Below are 27,275 nucleotides of genomic sequence, written 5' to 3'. Positions count from 1 at the left end.
TGTAACTTGTAGTAAATATTAATTCTTTGACTGTGAGTTTGTGAATTGTGCAACCTATTATCTCAATCCAAAATATCAGTACACTGAAAATTTGGGATTGCGGTCAGACCTGCTCGGTGCCGTTATGGAGGTTATTGGGAAGTTAGAGCCAAACGCAACGGTCCAATCAAATTGCCATATGGAAGTTAGAACTTAGAAACTTAGAACTTAGTACTTGCTTTTTATTTGTGAAAGAATTTAGCTAACCATCAATACAAATTATTGCAGATAAAATACTTTAGAGATGCACTGGGGAGCTTTGGTTCAGTTGCTGCTGCTCAAAACCGACAAAATTATGATCCAGGTTAGATGCATGATTACATTTACATTTACATTTTACATATAAGTGATATAGGTAGGATTTTTGTTAAGAATTAAAGTATTAACTTGCATTATTTGTGATAATGCAGCTGAGTGGTGGATTCTATATGGGGGCGATGCAAAGAACCTCCGAAGAGTGGCAGTGCGGATCCTCTCCCAGACTTGCTCTGCCTCTGGGTGTGAGAGGAATTGGAGTACATTTGGGATGATTCACTCGCAGAGGAGGAATAGGCTGGGAAGTCAACGCCTGAATGACCTTGTGTTTTGTCACTACAACATGAGGCTGAAGTTAGAGAATACCCGTTTAAACACTAACAATGGGATAGACAAGGACATCCAGCTCAATGATATCTTCGAGCTCACTGCAGATGACCAACATCCACTCATGGATTAGTTGTTGGATAGGGGCGAGCCAGTGTTAGACCAGCCTGGATGTAGGCCAGATCCAATCATTGCTCAAGCTGCGGGAGTTAATGTAGATGAGTACATGGCTTCTCAAGAGGGGCAGGTACATCAGGCGGCTGCCGCCACAGCGGATGAGGATTGGATGGTGCTGCCTGGCACGCAAGATGATGATCCAGATGACACCCTTGCTCCTAGTCCCAGTCATACTCGGAGGGATGATGATGATGACGGTGGTGGTGGTGGTGGTGGTGGTGGTGGTAGTGGTGGTGGAGGAGTACAAGAACGATATCATGTTCCATTATCGAGAGGACCAGGATCCCCCCCAGAGATACACTGGAGAGACTCAGTACACACATGCCACCCAGGATGACGATCATGGTGGTGAGCTTTATCGTGGTCGTCCTACGAGTTACAATCGGCCAGGGAGGGGGGAGTTTCAGGGGGGGAGTAGCAACATATGCATGGCCACCATGGGTATGGGTCGTATGGCTTTGGTTATAGTGATGATACTCGATCATATGGCTCATACGGCCATTTTGATCCGATGGACAGGTTGTCAGGAGTGATGGGGTCCATGACCTTGGAGGAGTCTGTAGGCTCCACACCTGCTTATGGCTATGGTGTCCCTTCTGCTTATGGACACGATGATATGTCGTCTAGGAGTTCGCACTATGGATATAATGATGGATCTTTCATGAGCTTGGCATCGCAGGAAGGCAGTACATATGGTGGTTGGGGTAATGATGTTTGGGGTTATCAGCATCAGGGTGTCCTGCTTATGCCTCCATTTGGCTCACAGAGAACTGCTATGTTGGAGGCAACATACAGATATCCTTTCGATGCTACGATGTCAATTGAAGAGCTCCGTTCACGTTACCCCCCTGAGGGGAGTAGTTTTACCGTCATGGATGATGAAAACTACAGAGGCTTGGTTTCCTTGTATGTCAACAACCATCAGCATGACATGTCTTGGAATGACTTCAAGAAAATAATGGAGCGGAAGTTTAATGTTGTAGCCTATGGGCCTTGTACCCAATTATCAATGGAGACAGAGCTGGAAGACATGAATCCACCAAGGCATAGTACTTGGTATTGAGTAGTTGTATTTTTATTATTATATACTTGTATTTTTCTTACTAATTTTTAGTAATATAATAGTTTTGTGCTTATTTATGTTAGTTTAATTGTTTAAAATAAGGTTGTAAGATTTCAGTTTTACCGGTATATACAGTCGATTATATGCCGATCAAGAACACCAATTTGGGTGAGTTTTTAGGCAAAACCAACCATTCCATTGTGTTTATTGGCATCAAATTAGGTTACCTACCAAATTTCGGCGATATTTCGCCGTTTCGCCTAGTTCGATGGGCGGCGAACTGGGCAAAACGAACGAATTTTCTTTCCGTGCTAGTGAACCCACCCTTCCTATGAATTTTCTCTCCCTGTGTTTTCTGGAGTTTTACTATTAAGCCTCCTCTGGTGTGCGTGTGGGTTTTCGATTTGATAAGTTTTGAATTGCACACAAACTCCTAACTGTTTGTTCTTCTCTTCTTCTTTTTTTTTTTTTGGGTAGAATAGGGGTGTCAATTTGCAGCTTGGGCTGAGGTAGGCAGAGCCCGCACCAACCTGAACCCAAACCGCCACCCGTTATAACCCGTTTTACAACCCATTATATAGTTTAACATTAAATATTATTTGAATAATCATATTACCATTAGGTAATTGAAATAGACTATCTGAAAAATAACATAAATTCTGTTGGTAATACATCAAAAGTAATTCAATTCAATTAATTGATGGGGAAAAAATTCCTTACCTGAATTCGCTTTCCCTTACTTGAAGTATTCACAGGGGAAGTCTAGATCCACGTTCTCGTTCAACCACCAAAGCTCTACCGGGGCGATTCCACAATCACTAGGAAAGGGAATGATATCCACAACCCAAATGCCGTGGATTAATGGAATGAAGATCGAATACTAAGCAAAGAAGAAAATCTAAGCCTGCGATTCTAAGAAAGAGGGAGAGAGGGATGGAGCCGCCGTTTCTCAGAGATTCGCTCGTGCGAATGAATCACTCCGTTACTTCGTTACTTACTCACTAATGCGGTGGTTACTAAAATATATAACCTATTTTGTAACCGCCCTAATAGTGAGTTTCCAATATTGCCCTTGGGCATTTAATTTATTAATCAAATTAATAAATTCCAACAGCTCCCACTTGCACAAGGGCAAGTGTTAATCTTTCAATGTGTCCCGGACACACTTGTATATCCCAGATATACACATTCAATCTCTCTCGCTATGTATCCCGGATACATAGACCTCTTGTGTCCGCACACACATGCATATCCCGGATATACATATATATTAATCTCTTCACTATGTATCCCGGATACATAGACCACCCGTGTCCCGAGACACTAATATCCACAAGTCATACCGGCAAAATGGGTTGTGCGACCGGTGATATACCTGCACGCGTGAGCCCCAAACTAGAAACCTTCCCGGAAGGCCGAATGGCACATCACTCATAGAAACAAATCAAATAAGCATTAGTATAACACAGTTGTCCTAGGTTTATTCAAACTCACCGGACTAAAGGTATCTCGATCCCTCCGAGAGATCACCTTCTTGTCCTTAAAATGTTCACTACCGAAAAAGGGAAACACTTAGGTGGGAAAAACCCGGAAACACACAGGATGACTTCGGAGGCCTTAGGCGAACATCAGACAAGGAACACCCAAAGAGCCACATCAACGCAGATGTGGAAAGTCAAAGAAACAATGGACCAAAGGAGACACACAATGAGAGGAGAGGAACCCCATAAGACGAAGACACATAGTATGAATATGGATGGTGGAGCATCAAACAAAGAAGAGACAACACAAAGGCAGTGGAACAACAGTTACTATGGACCCAGGCACAAAAGAGCAGCTCCTATAGGCAACATGAATAGTGGGAAACAGGATTCTTTCACAATAGAGAAACTCACGATTCCAAATCAAGGGACATCATGATTATGAATGACCACACAAAGAACAAGCCATCCGGCAAGGCGCGAGAGGGAATGCTCGTGTGAGTGAGCATTCTCTGCCTATTGACATATGTTGTTTTATGCAGAAGAAACACAATCACACGAAAGTGAATAATAAAAATGCTGGAATGAACTCATATTACCATTAATAAGAAAGTCTCAGACAAAAATAAGTCACAATCTACGTAAGCAAGGATTTTACAGAGAAATAAAAACATCCTGGCTATAGGTTTGGTAAGAGGGAGCACCACAAACAGTAGATATGTGCAAGTACAACTTTTTCTGATGTAATGTCTCTAACAAAGTGATATCTCAACTGATATGTTTGGTCTTCCCATGATACTGGGGTCCGACATAGAAGAGGGACATCAGGAGACAAGGGAGCTTGGATGTCACAAATCAGATGTGAAGGAACCCAAAAAAGGAAGAGGGAGAGAAACGCCCAGGGAGAGGAAAAAGGCGAACAGAAAGGAAGAAGAAAGCAATCAGAGGGATGGCATGATGAGGGGGACAAAGAAAAGAAAGATCGGAAACAAATGAGTAGGAGATATCCAAACGAGAGGCATGCGGGTTGATGGAGAAAAAAAGAAAAAAATGAGTAACAAAGGAAAAGGAAGAGGAATATGGAACTCTTCCATCTGGTTTCTCTCGAGTCTTAGGACCCAAAAGGCCAAAGAAACCCGGAGTACAATGGGGGGAGGTATTCGCAAGACATTGCAAAAGGTCTCTGAGATAAAAGAATCTCTGCCAGAAATCGACAAAGAATAGCGCTTCACCCATGTCCTATATCAAATAGGAGGAAACATTTCTAATGGTTTCCAATAGCTCCTGCTATGCTAGCCAAAGTATGTCATCACAATAGTGTGAATGACATAATATATGATCTGGGTAAACACAGTGGTCTCCAAGCATGGAAAAACCATTCACAAGCGGTGGAAGGACATTAGTCTAGATGCTGCAAGCAATATGGACTCAAGGAACTGCGCTCAAGTCCATGTGCTCAAAGCCGAGGTTGATCATATAGATCTCTTCCCAAGTCCCATTGAGAAAAGCGTTTTACACCAGAAAAGCCAAGCAATGAGCAACAATGGCTAGTATGAGGCGAATTGAGGAAACAAAGGGGAAAAGTTCAAATCAACGCCTCTTGTTGGGTGTAGCCCTTAGCACTAAAGAGCTGAATCTCTCAATAGATCCATCGCCTTTCTTTTGATCTGAGAACCACTGTCCAAGGGGGAGAAGAACAAGTGAAGATAAAGACTAACCCAGCAACACGAGGAAAGAGCTGAGCCTTGGTTCATGATGAGAAATCATCCACAGGGCTCTCAGAGTTACCATGTAGGCTCATCCAGGAAACGGAGAGGAACTAGCCGCGCCTACAGGGCAAGTGCATGTAGATTGCCACCGTCTAAGGTAGCAACAGCACCCCACCCCACAGGATCTGGATGAACCCGGGTTCATTATCGAACTGAACGGAGTGAAAGACCACTATCTGTATCCAAAGAATCGATGATTCTCGTAACTCCCGAAAGAGATGGAAAATCATTCTCCAAGAATGTTGCATCCCTAGACTCAAGTTTCGTTCTCCTCTCATTCTCATCTAGTCCAATGAAGACATGGCCCTTTGAGGGTTAGAATATCTCACAAAGATACACTTTCTTCCTCGGGTCCAAGCTTTCCATATTGGTGAGAAGTAGAGTGAACAATGGCACATCCCAGGGAAGAACAAAGCCCGGTCCACAACTCATATGGTGTGGAAGGAACCGATTTGGTTGGAACTCGTTGAGGATATAGGCCGATCAAGAAAGCATCTCCCCAAAAGAGATGGGTAGATTTGCCTGGCCATCATGGATCGCACCATGTCTAGCAAGGTTCTATTCCTCCTCTCAGAACCCCATTTGTTGTGGAGTCCCTGGAATAGTAAGTTGTCTAGATATCCCCTTTTCATCACATAACCCTTTGAACATATCGGAGAGATACTCTCTACCTCTATCCGTTCTAAGAGTTTTAATCCTTTTATCTAACCGATTCTCAACCAAGCTCATGAATTTCTTAAAACATTCCGGAGCTTCGACTTATGAGAAATTAGATAAATGTGACCATACCTTGTATAGTCATCTATGAATGTGATGAAATATGACTGTCCTTTTCTAGTATGCACATTCATGGTCCACACACATCTGAATGGATAAGTTCTAAAGGAAGAGAGGCTCTCAAAGCCTTTTTAAATGGTTTTCTAGTTGCTTTTCTGCTAGACATGACTCACGGGTTGGCAAATCGGATAGTGAACCTTGGCCTAAGAGACCTTCTCTTGCCAACCTGTTCATCCTATCTAAGCCAATATGTCCTAGTCTAGCATGCCACATATTAGAATCAATACACACAATATTTTGGCAAACAAAAGCATTACTAGAATTAAATGAATAATCAATTGTATCCAATACAATGAAACCATTATCAAGAAAACCATAACCATAAACTGTATCACCGAGATACAAAACCAAAGAATTGTTTTCAAATACAATTCTAAAACCATGTCTTAAAAGATAAATAAGAAACAAGATTTGGAATGTCGGAGCATACAAGACATCATGGAGTAAAGAGCCACCTCGAAAACTAATTTGCATGTGCTATGAGAACCTCAGCGAGGTTCCCCATCGTTATCCTTTTGCTTCCTCTTGGAATACGACGGTATTCCACGAAGCTCGAGCGTTCCTTGTTATGTGTTCTGTGCACTGAATCAACAATCCACAAAGGATTTAGTTCAGAAGCATAGTAGAACTTGTTACATAACAAGATGAGGTATAACACACAAGAATACCTCTTGCCGGGCAATCACAAGCAAAATGACCGGGCTTGGCACTTGAAGCAAATCAAAGCTGATTTCTTCTTGCCGAGGTCCCCCTTGAACGCTGGGCCCACTCTTGTTTTTGTTCCCACCCCGGTTACTTTGCTTGGACCGCTGAGGTTGAGCTTTTCTCTTGGCTTGAAGCGCACCCTTACTAGTGCTAGCTTGCAGCAAATACATCGTTTGAGGGGTATCGGCCAACATCCGATCCTCATCAAGCTCAAGGTGTGGCAGCTTGATCGAAAGTCTTGACCTCATCAGCATGAGTCAAGAAGATTTTCATATGCTCCCAAGTCTTTGGCAATGACCCGATGACGCGGAGACTTGCTCCTCATCGGTCTTGGCGCCCACATGCGCTCAACTCACTAATCATGTTAGACATGATGGTTATATGCTGCCTCATGGTGTGACCGGCGCATCTTATAACCGTCAAAAGTGAGTCGAGGGGGCCTCTTGTGGTGGAAGTCCTCCATACCGGAACTTCACAGCCTCCCACAAAGACTTTGGGTCCTATGCTTCTCATAACGAAGCATCGGTCATCCTCATGGAGCTCGGGATTGTAATCCCGGCTACCCGGTCTTTCCTCTTCCAAGCATTGTATATATCAAGGTCCCTGCGATGGTGCGGTGGTACCTTCCTCGGTGGGTTCATGGCGGTTTATGGTCTCTAGCATATCCCGCTCTTCCAGAGATATTGCACCTTTCGGTGCCAGAGGTCATAATTCCTCTCATTCAGCTTATCTCCTTTAGTGAGGTCAGCAACAATGCTCTTGGTAGCAGCCATTTTTCTAGAGATATTACATACAAGAATGAGTTCAATAAATCTAGCATAAAACACAACTCATGCAACAAAAATCACACTAGCATAGTCAACCTATGGGATAAGCACTTAAACCAAAAGAGATGCTAAAAAAACATTCAATCAAATTCTCATGCAAACCCACATAGACTTATACACTAACTTCATTCTGTGCAAGAAACATGATTGATAGACCCATAAATAAAAAATAGTTTTATTAAAATAAAACATGCAATCATGTTAAAACTATGAGGTGGTTCACACAGAACACTTCTACCTCATTAGCTCCCACTAGGCCCCAATAGGCCTTCAATGCCCAAACATCACACAGACTGTCGGGCCATTGGTGTCCAATGAAGTCGAAACACATTCCGAACCGGACCGACCAATATCCAAAAATCCATCTCCCAGACGGACTGCCGTCTGCCGACGGAATTCCGTCTGCCTTTTATGCCCAGACGGATGACCGTCTGCCCAGACGGAAATTCCGTTTGGCATTCGTTACTTACTCACTAATGCGGTGGTTACTAAAATATATAACCTATTTTGTAACCGCCCTAATAGTGAGTTTCCAATATTGCCCTTGGGCATTTAATTTATTAATCAAATTAATAAATTCCAACAAATTCAAATATCAAATAGTCATTCTACTACTTGTAAAAGACAATTAGAAAGATTAAGTATGAATGTCCAATTAAATGTACAAAGTTTGTTTAAATTAAGTAAATATTTTTTTTGCATACCATAAATTATTAGCCAAACCATTAGTCAACCTGAGTATAAACCGTTAGCCCAAACCATTAGTTAGCCCGAACTCAAACCGCACCAAACCGAAACCGGCCCGACACCGTTATTTTGCTAACGGGACCGTGTTTGGGCTGAGTGTTTTTGAACCCGAAACCGTCTCAAAACGCACCGTTGACATCCCTAGGGTAGAATAACTGTCTGTTCAAGGCCTAGGGTAATAGGGATTAGGGGTTAGTTCTTCAATCTCGATTTTCGGATCACCCCCAAAATTTGGCTATCTTGTGAGCAGTTGGATTATATAAATGGTAGGTGGCATTGAGATTAAGTTAAAATTAATAATTTTCTATTTTTGAAGTCTAAATTCAACCATTTTGATATGATTTGTGAACACATATCACTCATTTACAAAGAAATGGATGGCCCATTCCTGTAAATCCACCTATAATCCAAACACCTTACTTTTGGTGACAAGATCTGTTAAAGAGGAAGTATCTGCAATGAAGGTTGACAAGAAAGAAAATAGAGAAACTTAAAATGAATAAGCGATTTGAAGACAAGGGCCTTAGACTAGGACCGCAAAGAAGCCAGTCAACAGTGATAAACGGGCTGGCAGAGGGGGAGAGAAGCAGAGGCACAAGAATACAAGAGGTGGGAAATTCGGGGCTTCCCTTTGATCTAAAACAGAAGGGCAAAAGCCTCCTAGCAAGTAAAAATAATGATAGCGAACGAACCGGATCAAATTATGGTCGGTCGATTTACCCAGTTGGAACTGGAATGAGAAGCTAACCCAAAGGTTTCTTGAGTACGAAAAAATCTGTGGTAAGAGTCGTGGCCCTGTCGAATTCGGGATATGTGATCGTGCTTAAAAAGGAATGTGTAACTAACTCAGATTAGAAAGTAAACCCTATGATTGAACGGTCACAAATAAAACTTGACGATTAATCCTGCAATCGAGAATCGAAGGTAAAACTTATATAAACTAACATTCACTGCAAGAAAGACGTAATTAAATCATTCTCCTCTATTTTAGTTTTCAATTAAGCTCTGCAACTAGTCAGAGCTTTTCAGTGGTGCACTTATTGACCTAGACATCGGAGGCGAATTCTCGACTGACAAGTAGGCCCACAACTGACTCTCTTTTTACATGCTTCTGATGGTTGGACAATTTCCAGACACATCACCTGCAACTCAGCCATACTCAGATACACCCATTTCTCACTCAATGGCTCTCTATATTCTAAGTCTTCGCAAACACACCACAAGGTTTCAGGGCTGTGGTCAGGTTTCAACCGCACGGTCTCATATGTCGCATTCAGCCCATCAAAACTACAGAACTATAGACTTAGCCAACAAAGGTGTCAAGTAGACCGAGATCCCCATGACCTACCTTGTAGCAAAACTGCTACATTAGTTATAACATTTGGAGCATTTTATCATGTATCTAATAAAAATTCTTTTGGCCGCCAAATCAGCTGCTTTGGGCTGCATCATTTCTGAAAACAAACTTTTGCTGTTTTTACCCAACAGCAAAACCAGGCCTCTCAGAAAAAGATAAAACAAAGCACAAAAACAAACACAAAAGCAACAGCGAAGCGACACCACAATGTAAAGAAAGTTCTCAACATTATTAATCCAAAGGGAAGGATTGGCGATGTCTTTGGCCTATCACTACTATTTGGGATTCTCAACTTCTCAATTAGATAATGTCAAATTTCAAAATCTAGAATTAGAATCACTGTAGAATGAAAGATTCCTTCCATTCCTTTTGTTCCTTCCTCCAAGGTATGCCAAAATGTTTCTCCTTGCTTAAGTCCCCTCAAAAACACTGATGTGAAAACACACCACCTGTAACAAAAGGACACATTTGAGCAGGGGTACTGATAAATGATGGATGCAAAGCAAAATACACGTCGCAACTAACTGATACGAAAGGAACAAGAAGAAACAACCAGAGCTTTTCCCATATGACCCCATTCCTCGTCATGAAAAACTACACCAGGGAAAAGAAATTTGAGAACAAAGAACTCACCCACCTTTAATATATCTGTTGGGACTAGATAAGCTGGGCTCAATTGGAAGAAGGAAGATAGATCCTAATGATGTCTCTCATTGTCAGCCTTCGTCTGCAGGTAGGACATTTATTCTGAGCAGATATAGCAGTCCTGATGCACTTTTTACAGAAAATATGGCCACATTTAGTTGATGTTTCCTCATCCAGTTGGCCCAAGCAAACAGGACAGTTAAATTTTGGTTCTTCCTCCCTTGGCAGTGGTACAGGTGGCTCCGGAGGTTTCAAGTTATTCTGCAGTCATTGGAGCAATTTAATAATAGTTAGTTTCCATGCGTCATGGATTCTCAGTAGCACATTCCCAAGCACCACCCATCACATGTAAAAGGTGAAGAATCAAACAGCAGAACATCCAAAAGATGCTAAACAAAGCACTGACAGGAGAAATCATAGAAGAAACCTTTCCACACATGTTCTGGTGCCTATCCTTCACAAAAATCCAAATCAACTGGAAGAACTTATATCTTGATAGACAGAGAATGCAAATATCATGTTTTGGCATGCCATCCAAGATTCTAAACCTTTAGTTCCTCTTTAAATCTGCTAAATTCTATCCTACATCAAAGTATCCCTAAGAAGACAGGCCCTGGCACAATGATTAGGTTGTTACATTATGGCACAGGTTTGAGTTGAGAAATGGCCTTTTAAGTGCAGGTGTAAGACTCAAGCACCGGTCCATATTTTGACATGCCATCCAAGATTCTGAACCCTTTCAGTTAATCTCTTCAAATCTGCTGAATTCTGTCCTACATCAAAGGATCCCTCCTAAAAGGGCAGGCTTTGCACAATGGTTAGGTTGATCCATTGTGCCCTTGTGGTCAGAGATATGAGTTGAGAAAAAGCCTCTTAGCCAAGCAGGCTAAGACTCTGTACATTATGACCTTCCCAGACCCCTCAATGACAACCTTACGCATTAGGTACGTCCTTTTTGAGGATCCCAAAGGTGTCTCATGGAATTGATTACTCTTCTGTTCTTGTGCTTATGATTCATAGGCAAAGCAACTAGGTAAGACAACCCATCCTTAATTAAAAACAGGAAAAGATATCAGTCATACCCCTCCTAATCACAATGATACAATAGTAGTTAGATACTCCCTAACTGCAAATGATCAAAAGTAGCTTGACCCCCAACGTAACCAACTGAAGACTCCATTTCAACACAGTCCAGTAATGAGATGGATCGTATGATCCAAAACCTTATTTAACAGCAAGAATCTTGATAACTGAGCTGAAATTTGCTTGCAAGTTCAATTGCTTATCATTGTGAAATGACCAAGAATTGAAAAGCATGTATACCATGAAACAATAAATTAGGGACACACAAAGCCATCTTTTTAATGTATACATTGCATTTACACCCCCCCCCCTGAAAAAATTAATAATAATAATAATATTTTTCTGGAAACTAATAGTAGAGAATGATTTTTTTTTTGTTTTTTTGTTTTTTTTTTTTTGGGGGGGGGGGGGGGGGGGGGGGTGGGGGGACTAAGAACTTTTCTCCCCTTCTTTAAAAGGGAAGGAAGGGTGGAAATTACAAAAGCCACAAGAAGCCTTGCCCAACAAAGCAAAGGCTAGGGCCCATATAGGGTGGTGGAACTCCAACTTAGAAACTCCATGAAAACAAGCCAATTCCACCAAACAAAGCAACTAATCAGGGTCTACGGACCTACGGTGATGTAGCCTCAAAGGGACGAGGGCCAAAAACCAAGATCCTTGATGATCAGCAGAATTATCAGGTTCTACAAAACCCGGCAGCTAAAGAATTCAATGGCTGTTTAGGGCTTTTGGGTTTCTTGGGTGGGTGTTCAGGTTTTGAATTAGGGTTATAAGACTATGGTTTTAAAAACAAAAACCTGAACCAGTTTCAGGTTTAGGCTCTTAGGTTTTAGGGTTTCTAGAAGGTAAATAGGGCAGGGACTCAGATTAAGTGTTAATGGTAGTTTTTTGTTTTTTTTTTTTTTTTTTGGGGGGGGGGGGGGGGAGCATGGAATAGGATGAAGTGTTACTCACCAATTGAAGACTTGGGATCGAGGATGGAGTAGTGGAGGCAGACCAGCAGCTCTGCTGAAGAAAAATTCCTTCAATCTGAACCCTATAAAGCTTTACTTAACACCTAAATTTGCTACAACAAACTTCTTAATAATTGTATCCTCAAAACTGTGATTTGTTACAAGCATAAGCTGTCTATTTACAGCCTTTAATATTGACTCCTAACAGTAATTAACATAAAAAATAGAATTCAAAGAGGACTTCTACTTATCTCAACCTAGAGTGACTCAAATAACAATTTAAAAAGCACATTTGGACTCCTAACAACCTCCTAATTACAGTTAGGAGTAGGACTCCCAAACTGATCAAAATACCCCTGGTATCAAATTATGGTTCTAGTGCTACTGGGCAGCAAGCGTAGTTCTTCTCCCAAGGATGACTGAATCGGGGTGGGGTAAGAATCAAGATTGGATGGGCCAAGACAGGCCTACAATGGATGGATTTAATGGGAGGGCAAAGTGTCAAGGGTGGTGAACTGGGTTGTGGGAAAGATTTAACGCCATTAGCCCAGAGGATCTCATGGGTGGATTAGACATTAGAAGAAGAAGAAAAGCGGAAGGATAAAAGCAATTAAGTCTAATTTATTGTTGAAAGGGGGACCCAAAGGAGATGTCCGAATATAAAGAAGAAAAGAACTAGAGGACAAAAGCAATTAAGTCTGCAAAACACCTCAATCAGCTCTTGGTACATGGCTCCACACACATCAAGGAACTCTTTTATATAAATACAGGTAGTGGTTATTGTCTGTCAAAGTTCCTCTTAGGGGCAGTGCTAGTTTTGCTGGTATTTGGGGCTAAAAACTTTTCTTATGATAAAGGTACTAGTTAATGTACATCAAAGTTCATCTAGATTTGCAGGGCTAGTTTTGTAAAGGGTTTACATAAACAAGAAATGAAAGGTTATACATGTCAACCAACAATAGGAGTCTTAATTTCATATTTGATTCCTTAATTTAGAACTGCTAGAGGTGGTCAAAGATAAGAATTGGAAGCCATTGCGATATGCCTATTCTGCTTGGAAAAATTTACAAGTTGGAGACCACTTAAGGATTCCCACAGGAATTTCTAATTGATATTGTACTAATACTTTCATGTCTAAAATCTAAGTTGATACCTATATTTGGGTGTATTTTGGTCCTGTCTGAGGTTAGGTTAGTTTTAGCTGGCCTTACATTAAGTGGTGGATATGAAATAACTCAAACCAGTCTTCTTTCCATCCTTTCAAACAATGGATTCCCCAGCCAAGTCTCCCCATGCCCCTAGCCAGTAGGTTTTATACCCCAATACAAAAAAGGAACAGACCCCAGCAATTAAGCATTAGCAACTAGATATATTTTACAGCTCCATAAGGTTAAAATAATTTCTAAATAACTAAAAGGACAAGGCCAATAAAAAGGATAGAAGGATCCCGTCAATGAAGTACACATATTGGAGTCAAAAATGTTTTTCAGTATTACCTTCACGTCCTTGCTTTCCAAGTTTATACAGAGCTCACTGTTGATGGTAGTCTGGCCTGGAGAAACTCTTCTGCGTTTGTTGCAACCATTGAGGGACAAACCTAAAACAAGAGAATATATGTAAGACAATGCAGACAAACTTGGAATAGCAAAAGAACTGCAAAAAAAATTATAATATCAAATAAAAAAGGTTGGAAAATTAAAAACAGACGGAATTCTGAACTGGAAAACCCTCTTTTAAAGTTACTTCTGTCACAACTAAAAGAAAGCACATAGATTCTTGTAAAAACCAATGGCAATTGAACAAATAAGTTAACTTGTACAAATATAAAGAGTGTACTAGAACTTATGTTACAACTAAAAAAGAGCATATAGATTCTCGTCAAAACCAACGGCAATTAAATAAATAAGTGAACTTGTATGAATAAATTTAGTTACCAATTAAACAGTCTATGTACAGGAACACCTTTTTCTCATTTTCTAGCCGTGTCCAGGAAAGCTTTAAACCAGAAGTCATGTATACACTAGACAATGCTGGTAACTGAAAATATGTATCCTTTTTATAGGATGGCAAGAGGGAACGATAGGACCCTGCAAATGCCGATGATAAAACCCTGCACCACCAGCTGTTGGCAGCAACCTTCGCCACAACCCCCCCCCCCCCCCCCCAACCTAAATGAATTCACTCTTAACTCACACACACTCCCAACCAAATAGCATATACAGAGGTTGAAGATGAAATGTAAGGACTAATGCATTTAACTCAACAATTATTTAAAACACTAATTTGATCCCCCCCACTCCCCGGTTGCCTATTCCTTATGCCAACTAAAATAGCCCCAACAATCCCCAAAATATCCTAACTGTAGGTCAAACATGAGAGTGGCTGTTCCCTGATAGGACCCTGCTACTTGTCCTTGTCCTTTCTGTTCCCCCCAGTGCCCCACATGGTTATTTTGATAACCTACAACCGCTCTACCCCTACACCCTCAATATTGATGTCCTAACAGGGAACAACAATGTGACAGTGAGAGAGAGAGCCAACAAAAGGTAAGCATAAAGGTTGCCATGACAAAGACCTTGTATCCGTCTCTGATACAAACACAGATGCCCAACTCCCTATTATGTGATGTCCAAGAAACCAACAAATATAATCTCAAAATGAAAAATATAGTTGGTGTGGCTTAACAACTATAGATCACTAAAAACAAGGACCTTCAGTGCTATTTTTTATTTTTTCAATTAAAGATGTATGGGTGAACAAGTAAAAATGAGAAACTATAGGCACGTGACCTAAGGGGTGGTAGGCTCTGAAAACCCATCAAGTTAGTGCCCATACCATCAATAGCAATAAATTGAACAATCTTACATGCTCTTTCAATTTTTGCATCCAACAGAACATTTGAGCCAGCAAACTATCTCAGTAAGAGTTTCTGAGGTTTCCAGGATGCACTGAATCACTGATCCCCAAAAGTTACATTATGTTGCACACTATCTATGTGTATATATATATATATATATATATAGGTAGATAGTTCGTTGACAACAATGAGATTCGTTCTGCTGTACAAAATAGATCATAAGAATTCTCCCTAGATTCTTGTTTCCCACTTTGTTTCCTGCCAAAGTTTTGCACCACTAATCCAATCTGTGTTCAGAAGACAATGGGGGTCAAATAATTTGTTTTTGGACAAACATTTTTCTCCCATTTGCTATCCATATTCAATTTCCTCAACTAAATTAAGTAAAACCAATATAAATCAACATTCAGGTTAAATTTCTTGAGCTTTTTCAACCCACAAACACTATACTAAAAGAAAACATAACCATGGAAATTCTTGTTTATGATAATTCTCTCGTACAGGAAGCAGCATAACCAAAATGAAAACATGAATGTTATCAGAAGAGATATTTGACCCAACATTCTTGGCACATACAAATAGCAGACAGTAACTATACAGATAAGAGTATGCACAACACAGGTCACTGATGCAATCTTGGTTTCAACAACTCAAATTTGGGTCATTATGGACCCACAAGAATGACAAACAGCATGTACTTAGGTAAATGATTAGGGGGCAGGCCAGGAATTTTTCAAAAATGAAGAGGTCATTAGGTGATTTTCTCAGGTATGGGGTTTTCACTAATTTTGTGGAAAATAGGAGAGGTCTCCTTCAACTTCTCAATGGAAAGGAGAGCGGCAATAAAATATAGGGTTCAGGTGAGTGAAGAGAGTCATTCATATGGTTTGGTTTGCCCTGAAATTTCAGGCACGAAACTCCAACTTACAGTCCTCTAAGAAGTAGTTAATGATGGTTACAAAGATCAGGTAAATGATGCTTTAAATTGTTCAGCAACCGATCCTGGCGTTTGATAATAAATCAGGATCTAGGATGGGTTAGAATTCCAAATCCCAGTTTCTTTCAATCTCAAACTTGGAAGAAGGAGATTTTGCAATGTGGTAACTTTCAGTGGTTGGGCTCAATCATAAAAGGAGGAGAAATACAGGATGTTACACAGAGAACTAGAATAGGATGCTGAAGTAAATAGATGTGTCCAGACTCCAAAGTGTTGTGATCAATGTATTCTTTTAAAACTTACAGGAAAATTTTGAAGGATGATGTATGATGCAAAGTGTCGGGCACTAAAGAAACAACATATAGACACACAAAATGTAGCTGAAATGAGGATTGATATGGATGTGTGGTAAAATCAGGCAGGATAAAATAAGGAGAAAATGAAAGCTGCTTTGGAAGTACCTCCGACACATGATGAGCTGTGAGGAAGTCATTGGAAGTGGAATGACCATGTAAAACACATGCCTTTAGATGCTCCAGTGTGGAGGAGTAATTCGAGACAGATTGAAGGAGCTAAATCAGGGATAAACCTAAAATGACTTCACGGGAAGTGGTGAGAATAACAGAGATAGCTTGGGACTTAATGACACATATGCCATATGCTTTTGAATAGAGCTCATTGGAGAGCAGGGATCCATGTAGCTGACCATATATAGTTGGGATAATGCTGAGCTGAATTTGGTTGAGGGAAGAACAGAGTAGAAAGAGCACACCTGAAAGAGGGGGGTAAAACCTGAATCAAGCAGGTATGAGAGAGAGAGACAGGGAGATATGGGACACAACCAGCAACCAGGAAAAAACAAGTTACCTTTTGATCGAATCTATCCACCAATGGAGTTGCATGTTAGCATATAAAGAAGAAATAAAAGACTCCTAATTAGATTCTAAAACTGAACCTGAAAATTAATTTGAATCAAAAGCTCCAACTCAAACAATGAAGTAGAGTTTTGCATCAGACTACACACTGTTTACTACATCTCCATCAACCAGAATAAAGTGATACAAGAAATTAAAGGAATAGCCCTAGCAATCATTTGCATAACTGTAAACATATACGGGAAAGATTCTACTACATGCTGAACTAAATGCAGTATCATAGAGGAAGTCATGGTGACACTAAAATTCAGCTGCATAGAGAGGAGTTGTCTCTGCAGATGCATCAAAGAGATCTCTTGTTATCAAATTGATATATATTAAATCAACCAACCCCAGCTAAACTTAGGGGTAAGTGTGTGTTCCTGATCCCACTCTGCAAGAGGATGGCAGAGTAAGATTTGGTAACAAGAGGTAAGAAGTCATTCCCGAACATTAAATAACCGAAACAACAGTTGGAAGGCACTTAATAGAATTACTTCAGCCCCCACAATAATAAATAAGAAAATGCCGTTAGCACTTCAAGCCCCACACCAAACAATTATGAAAATGCCATTATCACTTCTAGCACTACACCTGATAACTGAAATGAACCAAGCCAACAAAACTAGGGCACTGTCTAAAGATCTAGTATAGTGCAGGCAATAATATTAAAAGTTAGCAGAGAACAGAAGAAGTAACCCCTTGCAGAGAAGAGGAAGCTCAGCAACAGACCCCTGAAATCCTAGTTAGCGAGTTGCTGAGAGAGAGAGAGAGAGACTAGGGGCTTAAAATTAGCTGGTTTAAGACACAATATAAGACAAAAGGCAGGGGGAGTTAAACTTACAGAGAAAAGAAGAGGGAGATGGAAGAAAGTTAGTGTGGCTGGGAATTGATTTTTCTACGCTGTCTTCACCAGAAAGCTGGAGAGCTCTGAAATCTTCGAGTGGTGACAAGTGACCTACGGTTTTGGAAAGGAGAAATAATGGAGGGAAGGACGGATAAAGAAGCATTAGAAAGAGAAGGATGGAGTTGTGCATGCTGGGGAGAGCCACACAAAGTGGAGAAGAGAGGGAGAGCATGGAAATAGAGGCCACAAGAGAGGGGGAAACTGTAGAGTGGTTGTTTCAAGGTTGATTTCTGTGACCTCGTAATGTGTTCTGCGGAGGATTTGCTCCAAGAGCGGTGTTCCATTTGGTTTGGTCGATGGGAGAATAAGATCAACCAGATTTGCCAAGCTGCATTCTACTCCCATTTCCACTCTCACAGAGTAGAATATCAATGGATCCCCACAGAGGCAATCAAACGGTTCCCGAAAATCTTAAACCAATTCATGAGGAGACATTAGTGGTACCACGCAGTACCGGCCGGATCAGCCTAGTCAATCCCAATGTGAATAGGCCAATACAGACTGGATCAGTCCTAGAAAGTCCCACCTTGATCAGTGAATAGCAAATCCCAATTCTGGCAGCACCGAGATGGCCAAAACCTTAGAATTTCCAAAATTTTCTGATCTGAGGCCAATTCCAGGGTTTCTTTTTCTTTTTCCATTTTTTTTTGTTTGGGGCCGGGGTGGGGGTGGGGGGGGGGGTTACGGATGGTGGGGTTGGTTTGGGGAAGGGACTGCTAAAACCTAATATCATTCATAAATTTCACATAAATGGAGATGGGAGGAAATTCCTTAAAAGTAATAAAGCAGAAAAAGAGGGAAAACAAACCTAAATTGTAGAACACCAAATTTTGAACCAAAACATGAACACAATTGTAATCTCAGGCATTCTAGCAAAGGTAAAGCACAGACCTGAGTTATACCTCCTGGAGTTGTTTCTTGCCTACAAGATTGCAAACCAATATTAGAAACAAAATCACCAAAAAGCTAAAGGTAAAACAGTACTGCAACAAATACTTAAGAGATAATATACTTCAGCAAAACTTCTTGGTGATGAAATCAGAACTTCATCATCCTCAATGGCATCCACATCAATTGTCACAGGAGGTAGCAAACCCCCTCCTTGCACGCTAGTCTGAGCTTCCTGAGACTCAATTCCATTAGAGATCACCTCCAGATCCCTATCCTCAAGCGGAGGTATTTCATTAAGGTCCACATTGAGCACCATTTTTCTCTGGCAAGAGTCCCTCAGGCACCCTTTCAAAGGCCGCCTCGGACTATGGGTGCTCATGCTATTTAACACTGCTGCTGCTCCTCTAGATTCAGAGTAAAGCCACCCTAAAATAGGCAGCAATAAATGTCACATTAATATCCTGAATAATCTTACGTTGTACTTGCTCCAAAACGTTGCCAGCAGAAAGCGGGGAACTTTATGAAAACTTTACAGTCCAGTTCCAGTTTCAAAAACCAGAAACCAAAACTGAGAGAAGAGGAGTTTTTCAAAAACTTAAGAGGGTACAACTATAAGGATATCAAAAAGATACAGAACAAGCACAGATTGACAATAAAATCTGTTGGCCAGAAAAGCAGTAAAGGAAACCAAACGAGGAGAAGGGGGAAGCATTAAAACCTAGAATATAATAATGACAACAGCAGGAAACAAAGAATTAAAAGGTAAAAACAAACCAGATATGCAGAAGCAATGAGGAAAAAAAACGTGAACCAAGCGACCTATCCAAGGAATAACCTTTAATACCACCAACAATGAAGTTTGCAGAAGAAATCTATGAACTGAAACAGGAGGGGTAGGGGATATCTACCAATCTCTCCACCCCTTGAGTTATAAGAGACAAATTTTCAATCTTCTGCCTCTTCACTCCTCCACCCCTCCACCATCTTCCGCAACGATGGTGGAGGAGCTCAACCAGGGGCGTTTACCCGCTCGTGTGAACACTCCCCCCCGGTTGAACATTGGAAACGAATACGCGTGTGAAAAATTGACAACTCACTTTCATAATTTCATTCTGATGTTAAGCCAGAATGTAACGGATAGAATTCCAATAAGATAACTTTGGAAAGGAATCAGCAAGCTTTATTTTGTAAAATCTGACAACCAAAAACAGACCAGTACAGCAATCTCACAATGGATAGCACATACAGTATACGCATTGGAAGGGTTACAAAATACGCATTGTTACCTGTTTCATAATGATAAACAATGTTATTTAAAGAATAAATATATAAACTCAATATTACACTTTAGATAAAACTCTATATCCCAATTTTAGAGTCTTATGTTTTTTTCCCCTATACAAAAAACCTTTTTATATAGGAAAAAAACATTTTTATATAGGAGAGGGGATATTACATATACCATCAGGGAAAGAGTCGAACCCATGACCTCTTTGTGTGGTCATTACCAACTCAGCAACCTGTGATGATGAGTCCTTTGTTTTTGGGTGAAGCCAAATTCATCTAGAAGCAAGTGGAGGGTTTTAGCCCATCGAGTAACAAGTTTCTCATATAGTCAAATATTTTGAAAGGGAACTTCCAAGCTAGCTAAAGGTATGAGGATCTAGGATACAAAATAACATGAAAACAAACCTCAAGAGGTTGACTAGTTGGCAAAGACTAACACACATCATAGTATAAGGTCAAGAATTTATTTGGGGTCAAGGATGAGTCACACTCTATATTTAGGTTATATATAAAGCTTCCCCTTGAGGATGTAGTTGATATGCGCATAATTTGGACCGGACCAACCTCAATTCCAAAAAAAAAAAAAAAAAACATGAAATTGGGGAAGTAAGTAATGGATATCCTCAATTACATGTATGAGTTTCCAAGGTACAATCTCTTGTGTGTTGAAGTTATCTAATGTTCCAAGTTATCTGACTCAATTATGAAGCTTAGGGGACTACTTTAACCTATGAATGGCCTTAAGTAATTTGTAAAACCTAGTTGAATTTTTTCGACCAACAACATACCCAAGAGTTTGCTCCTTGCAAAACTTCCTCTTATAGGTTATTGTATAGAAAGTCATTCTTGATGTCCATACAATACTACTATTAGGGTTATTTTGATACATATAGCTACTAACACTTAACAAGATTTTAATTAAAGGTGAGTCAATATTCAATTAGATAATGAGGCACTACTCTTTGTGCCCAGGACTACCTTTCAGTCCAAAGATGAGATAATGCCTCACAAGGATTGTGAACATTAGCCAAAAAAGCAAAACCGATAATCTAAAGGAAAATGAGAAACAAACATATAACTTTCAAGGAATATTATAATGCCTCTTTCTTCGCCCCCCCCCCGTTGTTCCAACAACTCTTCCCTCTTTAACTCTATATTTGTTCCCTCTCTTTCGAATCCAAACCCTTTTTGACATTTTATTCTCTAACCCCAATTTCCTTCCCATATGGTAGCCTCAGATAAGCCAATACTCTACTTCTATTCCTTGTTGTTCCTTTTCACTCGAAAACTTTGCAAATCCAAATTGGCTCTCATGTCTTGGAATTTGACCAACTTGAAGATTCCACTTCCCAAGTTCCGTTTTACGGGTTTAATCTTGCGAGAGTACAATCTCCCCTCCAAGCTACCCTATCAACCCCTCCCTCGCAGTGGAAAAGAAATCCCTAACTGTTGATCACCCCTCCTAGCAATCTTCTCAAGAATAGAGTTTCTTTCACCAAAAGTTTAAACTCAAATGGCTTGAGCTGGAAGATTAGAACACTGCTTACTTCCATCGCTTCCCCAAAGCCGGCCATAGCTTCAACTCCATTCCCTTACTCCTCTCCAATAATAGTACATGGATTACTGACTCTCCCAACATAAAGTAAGAAGTCCCTCTTTCTTCTCCTCTCTCCTTGTTCCGTCCTCCCTCGCCTCCTGTACCCCATATTTGATCGACAAATTTCTTCAATCCTCTCTTCTTGTTGCTATGCACCACCACAAGTCTAATTTCGCCTATGGTCTTGATGGCTTCTATTAAGGCAACCTAAAGGGGGGGGGCGTGAATTGGTTGCAATTGGTGGACTTGCCTAATTTTTCGATTTAATTGCAAACACAAAGTAAATTATAGATTTCAATGATAATTAAGTACCGCAATCAATCCACAAGACAAGTATTTTATAGTGGTTCGACTTTGCAAGCCTACATTCACTCCTCTCTTGGCCTCAAAAGAGTATTCCACTAGTGATTCTCTTTCAATATAATGGGTAGAGATCAAACCCTTTACAATCTATGTTCAATAGGGCAAGAACATTTGCTACAATCTTTATTCTAAGAAGGACAATAGCACCCTTTACAATCTTTGTTCTAAGTAGGGCAAGAGCTCCTTTTACAATCTTTGTTTTAAGTAAGGCAAGAGCACCCTTTACCAATTCTAATCAACCTAGACTAGAATTAAACAATCAACAGAAATTGAGAAATTGGAAGATATTACCTAACAAGGGGTGTGACACTTTTCCCCTTGTGTGAGTGTGATGTAATGATATGAATGCTCAGTGGAAGAGATGCACCACTAATGAAGTCCTAATGACTTTTAATCACCCAAAGCTTTACTCCAATGATCTTGCTTGACAACTTTGGAATGTCCTTCAAAGTTGAGTGAAGTTGGAAGGCAAGTGATCAATGCTTGTTCACCAATTTGAGAGCTTTGAGAGTTGTGAGATAGTAAATGCTTAATAGGCAAGGTAGAACCTCTCAAATGGGGGGGGGGGGGGGGGTGGTTGGGCTTATAAAGATGGCATTCAATTGCTTGGCTCAACCTCCCAATGGAAAGAAATTTATGTGAAATTTCAGTCCAGATGGACGTCTGCCTGGCCAGATGGACGTCCGTTTGGCCAGATGGAAATCTATCTCAAATTTATCCATTAAAAATATAGCCATTGGGATAAGTAAGCACCAGTCAAACGTCCGTCTGGCATGCCATAGCCAAACAGATTTTCGACGGACAAGATGAAAATTTCGTCTAGCTCTCTGTGACTAGACGGACGTCCATCTACAGCATAGAGTACACAAGTAAGTGCGGTTGGGATTTGATTGGGTTTTATGGTCCTACAAGTCAACCTTAAGCCTCATACTCTCTCCTAATATGTCCTAGGTCAATCTAGTGACATGATATGCATATATTTTGTAAATGATAAGTCTCTGAATTCAAATTCAAATTCAAATCCACCGTAACTAGCTCTATCCTCAATTGATCTTATCTCCAACCGATCAAGAAGAGTTTTGACTTATAGTTAAAGTATCAACAAGTTGTAGAGTTTGATTGTAAACAAGTTGTAGTTTAAATTCAAATATTTAAATTGTAATTCATATAATATTAATGTACATCTCCCACTCACTAATCTGAGTGTGGAAGAATTCTCTCTCAAACGAAATTATAACTTGGTCTCAGTTTTTCGGCCTCTGATCGCCGTCTACACGATCCTCAGGACCAGCTCCACCACTACCATGGCTTCTTCTTTGATTTTACCTACCAACATCGTTTCTCTCCTACCTGTAAAGCTTGATCGAAGCAACTTCTCCTCTGGAAATCGAAATTTCTTCCTCTAGTTCATGCACATGACCTTTATGGCTATGTTGATGGAACCAATCCAACTCCTCCTCAAACCATACCCAATCCCTCCACCACATCACCCACATCAACCTCCATTCCTAACCTTGCATATTCTCAATGGCGCAAGCAAGACCAAATGATCTTATCTTGGATCATCTCCTCCCTTTCTGAAAGTGCTCTTTCTCAAATCGTTGGTCTCACCGCTTCCCACATTGCTTGGAATTCCCTTGAACGGACTTATGCCTCCCAATCTCAAGCCCCCATAATGCAATTGAAATACCAACTTTTGCAAATTCGCAAAGGCCACTCTTCTATGGCCGAATATGTTCAGAAGATTAAATCTATTGTTAATCATCTTGCCGCCGCTGCTCACTCAGTTTCTGATGTGGATATTATCCTCACAATGCTTCGTGGCCTAAGCCATGAATATGAATCCTTTGCCACCTCAATTACCTCCCCTCTTGACCCTCTTCCCCTTGATGATTTCATAGGCCTTTTATTGAATCAAAAAATCTTCAAAGATCAAACAAGACAACAACTTGACTTGCCTTCATCAAAAGTTAATCTATCCACCAGATCAACCCCCCCACCCAATAACCGAAATCGTGGCCCCTTTCACAACTATGGCAGAGGACGAGCTCGAGGTTACTACAATCGTGGTTGACATGCGGTGGAATGTTATTTTCTCTATGCACCAGGTGACAATGCCTCCAAGCTGAATTCTTCTCGAGAAGCTTTCTTGGCAGGACCCACGGCTTCATTTGATCCTTCTTGGTACCCTGACTCAGGTGCCACTCATCATGTTACATCTAATGTAACCACATGGATACAACAATGCCTTACCATGGTATTGATCAACTTCATATTGGTAATGGTTCAGGTTTGCATATAAAAAATATTGGAAGTACTTCTCTATCAACGCCTTCTAAAATTCTTACTTTATCTAAAGTGCTACATGTTCCTTCTATTACTAAAAATTTGCTCTCTGTGAGTAAATTTACACGTGGTAATGATGTTTATATGGAATATCATCCAAGTTTGTGCTTTGTGAAGGATCTCAAAACGGGGACTGTTCTACTTCAAGGATCAATTGAAGCTAGCCTCTATCGCTTCCATCCACCATCCGCATCTCCCTCTGTTCATCTTAGCTAACGTGTGTCTCAAGAAGTATGGCATGACCGATTAGGGCATCCGTCAAAGAGAACTTTGGACTCTCTCTTTTGCAGTTCTCGCCTGCACCAACCTTCATTTATTTCACCAGTTTTGTGTGTCCCATGGAGATGGGAAAATCGCATAAATTGCCTTTCAAGTTGAATAAATCAAGGGCAGCATCTCCATTCCAATTATTGCACTCTGATATTTGGGGACCCTCTCCGTCACCATCTACGCAAGGTTACAGTTATTATATTTCTTTTTGGATGATTACAACAAATTTACATGGATTTTCCCACTTGTACATCGTTCTGATGCAATTTTAGTATTCAAGCAATTCTATTATTATGCAGCCAATGTCTTTAATTCTAAGATTCAAGTTTTTCAATCTGATGGTGCCAAGGAATATGAATATTTTGATCATGTTTTTAAAGATAATGGTATATCTCATCAGTATTCATGCCCACACACTTCTGAACAGAATAGGAAAGCGGAACGGAAGCATAGACATATAGTAGAAATAGGCCTCGCTCTTATGGCTTATGCTTCAGTCCCCCTTATTTTTTGGCCAGCTGCCTTTGAAATGGCCGTCTTCTTAATTAACAGAATGCCTACACCGGTACTTGGGAATGAATCTCCATTTCAGGTGTTATATCACAAAGATCCAGATCTTTTATTTCTCAGAATCTTCGGATGTGCATGTTTTCCTTGGTTACGACCTTATAATAAAAACAAGCTGCAATATCGCTTTAGGTAATGCATCTTTCTTGGATACAACAACTCACACAAGGGATATGTATGTTGTGATTCAACTCTTGGCCGATCCTACATCTCTAGACATGTAGTTTTTTAGGAAACCAAGTTTCCCTTTGCAACTCAACCTCTTAACCACCCTTCCTGTTCTCACTCCACTCCCACCATAGTTACAACTGATAATCTCTTTTCAAATTCAAATTCAAATTCAAATTCAAATTCAAATTTTGAAATCTCCTGTCCCACCCAAAATTCCAATTCCAATTCAAATTTTGAATTTTCCCACCCCACCCGAACTTCGAATTCAAATTCAAATTTTGAACTCTCCTTTCCCAGTCAAAATTCAAATTCAAATTCAAAATTTGAACTCTCCTTTCCCAGTCAAAATTCAAATTCAAATTCAAAACTTGAAATTTCGGAAACTCTATCACAACCTCTCCCTGCACCCGAAACCTTAGCCCATAACCCACCCGAAACCCTAGTCCATAACTCACCTTCACCATCCCAACCAAGTCAACCTTACCATGTGCAAACCCGATCCAAAACGGGTCATCCTAAACCCATCTCTAAACTGAACATCCTAGTCACCTCTTTTGTTGATAATCCTGAAACATAACCCACCTCATATACCACTGCCAGTAAAGACCCCAAGTGGAGGCTTGCTATGAGTGACGAATTTGATGCTCTCTTACGTAATGGTACTTGGAGTCTAGTTCCTAATCAGCCCCACATGAATTTGATTGGAAATAAATGGGTTTACAGAATCAAACGAAACAGTGATGGCTCTATTTCACGTTAAAAGGCTCGTTTGGTCACCAAGGGATTTCATCAACGTGAAGGAATTGATTATTTTGACACTTTTAGTGCCGTTGTCAAACCTACTACCATACGCTTGATTCTATCACTAGCAGTTGCCCAAGGATGGACTCTTCGCCAATTGGATGTTCAAAATGCCTTTTTAAATGGTGAATTATTTGAAGAGGTTTACATGGTTCAACCACAGGGTTTCATTGATCCAGAGAGACTTACTTATGTATGTCACCTTCAGAAAGCTTTATATGGTTTAAAACAGGCCCCTAGGGCATGGTGTCATCGGCTTGGTAGTTATTTACTCACTTTGGGATTCTCATAGTCCTCATCTGATACAACATTATATTTTCGTACTTCAGCACATCAAACAATCTATCTTCTTGTTTATGTGGACGACATTGTCCTCATTGGATCTAGTTCTTTTGAGGTTAATTCTGTCATTATAGCCATTGGCAAGGAATTTGTCATAAAAAATCTTGGTGACTTAAACTACTTTTTAGGGGGTCGAGGTCACTCGCTCATCTCACGGTTTACATCTTTGCCAGTCAAAATATTCTTTAGATCTTTTGCGAAGGACCAATATGCATGAAGCAAAATCAATATGATGTGTGCAAAATCCGCTCAGCCCTTAGGTCATAGATAAATGACCTGCAAAAACAATCGTTAGATGTGGCCCGACCGCAGGGGTCGGGAGTCCACCTCCGAAGGCTAAGTCAGTTGATGAACTGATCATAAAAGGCTCTGCTTGAGTCCAGAGCAAAAGATGAATATGAATATAAGGAATACAATTTAGATACCTCTCTTGTACGTAGGTCATGTCTTATATAGTGTTTACCTTTGAATCTCCTTCGCTGGATTTACTTGAACCTTCTTCGGGTGGCTGTCCGATCTTAACGATTAGATCCGTTGATAATAGATCCATTCGTTGGTAGGATAATAAATAACTGCATGATCATAGTATGGCAGTTATCTGAGTAAGCATGATCGTTTGCTCCCGTAAGTGCCGTTAACCATCTCCTTGATGATTCGTCCACTCCTATTATTACGGGATCGGGCGTGCCTGTTGACTGAGTCAAGTTTCTTCCTCATCAAGCTATCTTTAGACCCGGCCCGCTTGTAAGCGAGTCGGTCA

General features: G+C 40.4%; 1 protein-coding gene across 4 annotated transcripts; it reads right to left on the bottom strand.

The window, feature by feature from the left end:
* Positions 1-9,013: 9,013 nt before the first annotated feature.
* LOC149023086 (uncharacterized) lies at positions 9,014-20,020 on the bottom strand. Of its 4 annotated transcripts, none has more exons than XM_089150935.1 (6): positions 19,546-20,020; positions 18,893-19,197; positions 18,772-18,802; positions 13,762-13,862; positions 10,218-10,490; positions 9,014-10,033 (listed from the first exon to the last, which is right to left on the bottom strand). In XM_089150935.1, the coding sequence occupies exons 2-5, from the start codon at positions 19,148-19,150 to the stop codon at positions 10,257-10,259; spliced, it is 624 nt and encodes a 207-aa protein (XP_089007061.1). In that variant the 5' UTR covers positions 19,151-19,197; positions 19,546-20,020; the 3' UTR covers positions 9,014-10,033; positions 10,218-10,256. The 4 variants fall into 4 exon arrangements, with proteins under 4 accessions (XP_089007061.1, XP_089007060.1, XP_089007062.1 ...); XM_089150934.1 differs by having other exon boundaries at positions 10,222-10,490; positions 19,546-20,019; XM_089150936.1 differs by having other exon boundaries at positions 10,222-10,490; positions 19,607-20,019.
* Positions 20,021-27,275: the final 7,255 nt, after the last annotated feature.

The sequence above is a fragment of the Hakea prostrata genome, chromosome 3, assembly GCF_041222555.1.
Source record: "Hakea prostrata isolate BN-2017 chromosome 3, UWA_Hpros_2, whole genome shotgun sequence".
NCBI lineage: Eukaryota > Viridiplantae > Streptophyta > Magnoliopsida > Proteales > Proteaceae > Hakea > Hakea prostrata.
Note: the sequence above shows the minus strand (reverse complement) of the source record. Positions and strands in the feature narration are given on the sequence as shown.